The sequence below is a fragment of the Spinacia oleracea genome, chromosome 1 (genome assembly GCF_020520425.1).
Source record: "Spinacia oleracea cultivar Varoflay chromosome 1, BTI_SOV_V1, whole genome shotgun sequence".
NCBI lineage: Eukaryota > Viridiplantae > Streptophyta > Magnoliopsida > Caryophyllales > Amaranthaceae > Spinacia > Spinacia oleracea.
In genome coordinates this window covers 125,635,980-125,644,260 of record NC_079487.1, presented here as the reverse complement: position 1 = coordinate 125,644,260, position 8,281 = coordinate 125,635,980, and the positions used below count along the sequence as shown (strand labels likewise).

Here is an 8,281-nt window from a genome sequence, read left to right as displayed (position 1 = left end):
TGCAAAGGTAAGTGTAACAACTAATCTGGGACGGAGGGAGTATAATTTTGGGACGGAGGGAGTATATATACTACTCCGTAATAAAGTACACAAAATACAAGTTGGTAAAGTTGGTGGGAAACTAACCTTGTAACTTGGAGGCCACAGAGTCGAGCTCCATCAGTTGTGAAATGATTAGGAGTGACTCAAGCATAAACATGTGTACCTGGACTGGCTAACACGTGATAGACATTGGTTCAATAATGTTAAATGGCGATTTGATGTTGAAAGAGGAAGATGAATTAGAAGAGACGTTAGAAATATGCATAGTAGCTAATAACAAAATAGATACTTTAAAAAAAGAACAATTGATGAATGAAAGGAGAGGATGACATGGGTCATCTAACCTCTATGATTCTCTTTTTAAATACTAGGTATAGATTTTAAGTTTAAGAGAGTTACCTATATATTAACCTTACACACCGTGTAACTTACTTCGTGTATGTTCAGATTGAAAATGAGAATGAACTAATGAAGTACTGATGTAAGTCACTCCGTAGTTTTTCGAGTTATTAGAGTGAAAGTCATTAAACATATCAATACAAAAATTTATATCCAACGGTTTTATGTACAAGAACAATCTTACGAAATAGTTAAACCTTTGGATCAAATAATTACTCATTATGATCAATTAATTATATTTTACTACTCCGTATTATTTATTATACTATTCAATCAAATAATTATAATATCCAGTCAATTGTTTTTTTTAATTACTAACTTCAGTAATCTTATATGTATGACGGTTTTATAGAAAACCCATGAACTCTTACATTAAACTACTCCCTCTGTTTCATAATGTTCCTCATGTTTACTTCATATGGTCAAAGTTTAAAAACTTCGATCGTAATTAATAGTATGATTAAGAGTATAATTGTTAACTTGTGGGATATCATTGGATTCGTTTCAATATAAAATTTCTACATATCAATTTTTTTATAATTTTTACTCATACGAAATTAAAATTATTAGCAGTTAAAATAGTCAATTGGAGACCGCGCATAATGGAAAAGTGATAAACATTATAGAACGGAGGGAGTATAAGACTACTAAAAGAATATTACCGCGGAATTAATACTCTGTAGGTCACAAAATTACAAATAACATGATGTGGGGGCAAACTTCATTTTATGTTATGACATCAAAAGCATTGTCATTGAACATACCAAAAAAAACGAACAATGTAGAACATAGACCTTTTTCTTTTACTATTGAGAGGGGCCAAAATAAGCCTATTTCATTGGTTAGTTTGATGCTTGAGTTGGAGCCACGAGTATTAGGGACCGGGGTCAAATCATATGCCTCGTGATCATAATCATATCCTACACCCTGTATAAAAACGCCAACCCTTAAATGATTTTGTCCACGCTAAATTTATTGTGAACTCTGTATTAAAAAAAAGTCAATAATTAGTTCCTAATTTATTTTGGCATTTTAATAGGATTACTATGAAAAAAATTATCAAATTAGCATCGTTGATACATGTGGTGCTTGAATAATGTGATTTTAACTTTTTAAGTCACAATTTGCTTTTAAAAACATAGGTTTACTATGCTTCAAAAAATGGTTACTATATCTAAGAATTTTGGTGTTTAATTTATTATAGTTACTATATGAACAATAAAGATCCATATGAGTGTAAAAAGGGTGCTAGAGAAAACTATTGATTTCGGGTCCACGCTAATATTATAGTGGACCAGGTCCACACAAGAATAATCCGCATAAAATCGGCTCTAAACAAAAGTAACATCGGTAAGCGGGTCGTTTGGATCAGTTTCATATAGAGTCAATTTGATTCGTGTCTTTCATGATACTTTTACTTGAGTAAGGAACGAATTTGAGTAGGGTTCATTCACACATCAAATTTGATTCGATTTAAGAATGGAAAGTTCGAGTCTAGTTCAGCTTAAGATTTCGAGCCAATATTCTTAATTCAGGAAAATTCGAAATAGTTGACATGTTATTCAATAAACAGTCACTAAATATTTCCCCGAAACAAGCACCAAATTGACAAATACGGAGTATATTATTAAAATTATACTTTATTTCGCCGGTTCTCTTTAGTTGTAACTTTTTACTTTTACGCTTACTTTCACTATACGGAGTAGTTCTTTTTTTTTTTTTTTTTTTTTGACTTAGGCTTAAACATACTTAATTGAAAAGGTTCACATATTACAACAAACTACTACTAGAGCTTTACTAGCTCTTACAAACCAAAATAAACAGTAAACGTTAAAAAACCGCGAAGTCATTGAATACTTTGATCGTCAGCCCTTGACTGATGAAGCCCCATAACATTTCTTCATTCCCATTTTCACTTGGCTCGAAGCAAGCTTGTAGACGTCGAAAGGAAGCCCTTGAACCCCTGTGACACTTGAACGACAAAGAGAGACACGGAAGGATAGACAATCCACTCATTGATTGAACCAACTTTGTAAGCAGGGTGAAATGCTCACAAACAAATGAGACAGTGACCTTATACCTTCTTGAAAAGGTACATGGAGTCTTTCCTTGGAACGGGAGAGACTCAACCTAGATGAACGGAGTAGTTCTTTACCAACATAAAAAAAATAGCTATTATTAAAGGTATAATGAGGATAAATGTTGGACAAATAAGGAATTTTTTTAAAAGGGACTAATAAAAAAGAACAACTCAATACGGATATGAGACTAACATTCAAGAACGAAGGGACTATATAACTTTTACTAGTGCATAAAACTTAATAATGTTAAAGTTGTGCATGGACAAATGTGTCGAAACGTTGTACTATCAACTTTTTTATGGAGTATTTATTTAACTAGCTTTGGAGCCCGTTCAAAGAACGGGCAATTATATAGTGTTTGTTAAGCCCTTTTTTTAAAGTGTTAATTTTATTGAGGGCTCGTGGTTTTACTTAGAGTATATGGTTTATATAGAGGTGATCAATTTTTTTAAAAAAATTATATAAATTATATGTTGAATTATTGTTAAGTGTCAAAGATGGAGATGAAATAGTAGCGGTTGAATATGAATTCAATGGTGAATTGATTGGATGAGGAAGATGGAGTGGAAAATGCATTGAAGTTGTTAAATGCTTCGTATAACAAACAATATGAAAAATTGAAAAAAATTAATAAAAAGAAAATATCTATGGATGAAAGAAAGAGGTGACATGTGTCATCTAATGGAAAAAAAAATATGGATGAAAGAAGGAGATGACATGTGTCATTTAATTATGTATGGTTATTCTTTTTAAATACTAGGTATAGACTAGGTATAGATTATGTAACGTATTATGTAATGTGTGGATCCATTAAACGTTACTGTCAATAAAAGAAAAAAGAATTATATGGTTAAGGAGCCCACATATCCTTACGGGCTGTCCTATTTTGAGGTTTTGTGGATGATCTTCAAATCTTTGGGCAACTCATTGTGGACCTTTATGTTGGTGTAGGCTTATTTAACTGTTTTGAATGGGCCTGCTTAGTGAACATAGTTCACTGAGGTTGTCTTTTCATTCATGTTTCTCCATTTAGGATGTCTATGGAATTAATTGATTGGACCAATGTTGCTAACTTGCTAAGCTATTTTTGTTTGGTGTTAAACAGATCTTGGAGAACAACCGCGTTTCAGTGATTGACCCGTATGTACTCATAGACAAGTTGTCACTTGATTGGTTAATGAACTTAAATTTTTCTAAAATTAATGCATAGACCGCTCTGAGAGTATGAGGGCACAACTTCTTGTGCTCTACTCACATAGAGATGCCAAAAATCAACAAAGTTATGTGCCAAAATCAGTTACCTAATAAGTGTAAGTTATTTTTGTTTACTTTGTGTAGTTTTATCTCTTGAAGATCATGATCAATGTTATACTTACCTTAATTAGTGAAATTAAAAGCTACATAGTACTACACACTAGTGTACTTCCTAGCGTCATTGAATAATATAAGTACATAGAAAATTTTAAATCGTTGCACACGAAATCAACTTGAGATTTATTTTTAAAAAAGTAATTGAAAATAAGATGAACATAATAGAGACACTTTTATTATCCTAATCAAGTTCGCTCAACCTGTATGGTGAATGACCCCTCCCCGTGGTTGCTGTTTAGAGTACAAGAATTAAAGAGTCCTTCGCTGTTGGGTGTGGTTGTTATCATGGATCCTTCTCCCCAACCAATAGACAAAAACATGACGAACAAATTAGCAAGCCATAGTGATAGTACAAGTCCTTTTCTTGGTGAGGTCATTGGCCTACATAAATTAGTGTCAACTATTTATGCCAATTGCCAACTTGCAACTAATGCAACAAGTAACACATAGCACCATATTCATTGGTTACTAGTAATTGGAACGTGACCCAATCAAACCCACAAGCATCTCCGCATATTATTATCAAACTTTAATTATAAAAAAACAAAGAAAACTAGTACTATATATGGACAAATTCAACTATAAATGGCCATGATTAGATGAGTTGAGACACCTTCCAATCTCCTAACAGAAACAACGGTTGTAGATTTCATGTAGATTTTATGAAAGGAGAATAATAAGAGGTTTTTGGGATTTGTTTTTATTTTATTAGCTTATATTTATTTTATAAGGTAAGATTAATAACCTTATTGAAATGGTAATTCTCGTAGGTACTTCTAGCCAACTTTGTAGGTATCATCGTCTAAAGATAGAAGGAAGAAAAGAAATGATAGAATCCAAAAATTAACGTGACACGATATTATATAAAAAATTAAAAAAATCCTACCAAAATACAAAACAAAACAAAATTAAGAGTGAATACAAAGGCAAAAACAACATAAAGAAAACGATGTTCACTCAACTTGTGTCCACATATTGCATCACTTTGGACCTCTTGCCCTGTACAACCAAAAGGAATCACCTAAAAAATACTTGCAAAAATCATATCTGAAATCATAGCATTTTGACTAATCACATGACTATAATATGATTAATTATATATGATGATACTAATATAGTAATATGATATGATCTAAAGAAACTTATCTTCATCACCACCACCCTTTACAACCCAAACAAATATGTAATCTAATCATTATCTTCATAATCATATTCTTTTTATTATTCTCTTTCAAGCAACACTAATAATGCTATCTCCACCACTGTCGTTGAATCCTCGAAAGGTGGGGGATCGCCTCGACGATTCCTCATCTGACGGTGCTTGTTGTGAGAGCTTGAGGGAAAGGAATGGTTCATATTCTATTTCTTTGTTGTTAGTATTGTAGGTTGATGTTGATGATGATGGTGACGACGTTGTTGGTGATTGGTTTAGATTAAGACTGGCCATCTTTGAGGAAGGTGGGACCGGAATTGAACGGCTGTGTTTGGTTGAAAATGAAGGAGGGTAAGGGGAAGGAAATTGTGTTGCTTGATGAAGTGCACTTGCCTTTAGTTGATGACAAGTTGTGTCTAGGCTTGCTAATTGACTCTCACTTGATGAACGGCTCAACTGCAAAAAATTATTTCCAAGAATAACATGGTTTAATTTAACAAACTTGGAACAAATAAAAATATAAACATCTAGGATCACAAACTTCTACAATAGTTCAAAACATTGATCAACAAACAGAGTAATGAAAAATCATATCTAGAAGCATCTAGGATATGTGATGTGGAATTATGTAATAAGGGTAGAAAAATCTAGAAAGTAGGATACACCAACTATAAATAAGTTGTATGCATAAGTTGAGAGGGTGAGACAATCAAAATACAATTTTATTATACGGGTACGTTAAAACTTCCGGGTGCGTCCTCAAATTTCTATCAAGAACTCCGTCTAATTAAGGAGGAGCTCACATCTGATTAGCCTTAATCGAAACGTGATAGTGCATTTTATTTTATATAATGAACAATAAAAAAAATATCTCACCATAAAGAAAGATAATATAGAATAACATGAGTTGATTAAAATGATACAAGCAATATAAAGTACGGAGTTGAGTGTATAATAATCTATAGATTTATATAAATGACCTTGAATCCACGACTATAAAAAGAAAGCATTCTCGACATTAAATTAGTAGCTACTCTATGATTATGGAAAACAACATTTTTGTTCTATTCTCAAAAATGACACATAACAATTTTATACAAAAGTGGTTGACATAACTAAACTTATTCTGACTACTTAAATGTAAGAAGAAAAAATATAATGATTTATATTAGCCGGCCTCAAATCAAGTTCTATTATTATTTAGCAATACTATCAAGGAAGCTAGAATATTAAATAGAGTAGTAGATGTGCAAAACTTGACTTGTTTTAGTATCCAACAAAAAAAACAATCAAACAAAGAAAATAAAAGAAAAAGGCTTAAAAACTTTTCATGGAAAGCTACTTCCTACCTCCTTACACAAGAGGACAAAATGTGATTGCATAAGAAAAAATAAAATTCTCATGGTAATTTGTCAACCAAGCAAAACTGAGAACAAAAATAAGTTAGCTCACCGTATCAGTAGTGATGTCAAAGAGACTGGAGCGACGGCGACGGCGGTTTTGGTTGGTTCGCCGGAGATAATACTTTTGAGCATGACTAGCAACTTGGGTTGGTGTTCTTGTCTTGACATAGTTCCTAGATATCCCTCTCCAATCTCCTTTTCCTACCTTATCCAACCCCATCAAAAATAGTTTGTGCTCTTCTTCTGTCCAGGGAGTTCCTACATAGTTGCAAAACATTTCTATGAAATTTTGAAGTGTTGGTAAAAGTTGCATTGATTTCAACATAAAGATAAGATAAGAAAGGTTTAGGTGTATCAAAACTCAACTCGATTCTACAGTCCAAATAGGTAAGGTACATGTAGTACAGTTCTAAAGTAAACTCTAAACACTAATCTGTCAAACATTGTTAAATTACATTTGACTTAATTTAACAAGTCATGAATGTGTTCTAAACTCTAAACTCTAAACTCTAAACTCTAAAATCTAAACTGTCAAACATTGTGTCAAACATTGTTAAATTACATTTTACTATTGTCATTTGGTATAATCCAATATGAACCTTCAATCAATCAAAGTACAAACCCTGCAATAAAATTGATTTGTTAAAAAAGAAGATGGATTCTAACGCTAACTTTATGCAAAATCGTACATAAATGGATTCATTTATACCAATGACTTGATCAATTAATTAATTAATTTAATTAATTAAAAATCACCATAACCAATTAGAAATTAACAAAATATCTGCAATTTACGATTCTTAACTCCCACGTATCCTAACCAATGAAAAAAATTAACACGTATTTTATTAAAATTAAATAAATAGAGAAAACATTATACCTCTTTTGCGTTCGCGGTCCCGGGTTTGACAACCAGAAGCGTGAAGAGCGTCGTCGGAAGCATAGCCAGAAGGAACAACGTTATTAATATTAGAAGAATCGAGGGGAAAATTGTGTTGATCTTGTTGTCGTTGTTCATATTGAGAAAGATTATTCATACTCATACTCTTACGAAAGAACGAAGACGACGACAACGATGAAGACGACGGAGAAATCGGCGGTGAAGAAGGCGAAACAGAGCCTTCTGCGGCGGTTAATCTGACACCGAATAGCATGAATCCAGGTGTAGGAGGTGGAAGAGCACCGGAAAGTTCAGTACAAGTTCTAGCGTTGTGGCCGTTGTGGCCGCACTGTGAGCATGTTCTTTGTGTTTTAGATGGCGGCGCTGTCATTCTTTTAGGTGGCGGTGGTTGTTGTTTTTTTTGGATGGGTTGTTTTTCTAAATGATAGGATTTTTTTTGGGTTTGAGGTTTGGTTTGGTATATATAAATACACAAAGGAGGATTGAGGGGTAAAAAGGGAACGACACAAAATTGAAAAAGGAAAGTTAGTATAAAAAACGAAAATAAAAAGTAAAGAAAAGAGAAGGAAGTTTCGTACGATTGTGATTTGGAGGATAATAAATAAAAAAAATGAAATTATTAAATCAAATTAAAGATAAAGTAATAAACAAACATAACAAGACGAGTGTGTGTAGGGGGAAGGACCGAAGGACGGTATAAAAACGTGTTTTGACTTGTGATTGTTGTGAGGTTTCATGGTAACTCCAACCAAGCAAATTATGTTAATCTTAATGACCTAAAAACAAGGGATATTAATTATCATATTTTCTATTTTTCGGATAGATTAGTAAATATTCTTCTTTGATTATTACCATAGTTTTCCATACTTACTATTTTAGAAATTGAGGTTAATTTGGATATAGTTGACTATATTTTCATGTAGGTAATTAG

At 32.6% G+C, this 8,281-nt stretch overlaps 1 protein-coding gene across 1 annotated transcript; it reads right to left on the bottom strand.

Moving 5' to 3' along the window:
* Positions 1-4,725: 4,725 nt before the first annotated feature.
* LOC110789524 (transcription factor MYB1R1) lies at positions 4,726-7,800 on the bottom strand. The gene is made up of 3 exons (XM_021994207.2): positions 7,330-7,800; positions 6,499-6,707; positions 4,726-5,502 (listed from the first exon to the last, which is right to left on the bottom strand). Exons 1-3 carry the CDS (start codon positions 7,718-7,720, stop codon positions 5,125-5,127), a joined length of 978 nt encoding a protein of 325 aa, XP_021849899.1. The 5' UTR covers positions 7,721-7,800; the 3' UTR covers positions 4,726-5,124.
* Between the last annotated feature and the right edge of the window lie 481 nt (positions 7,801-8,281).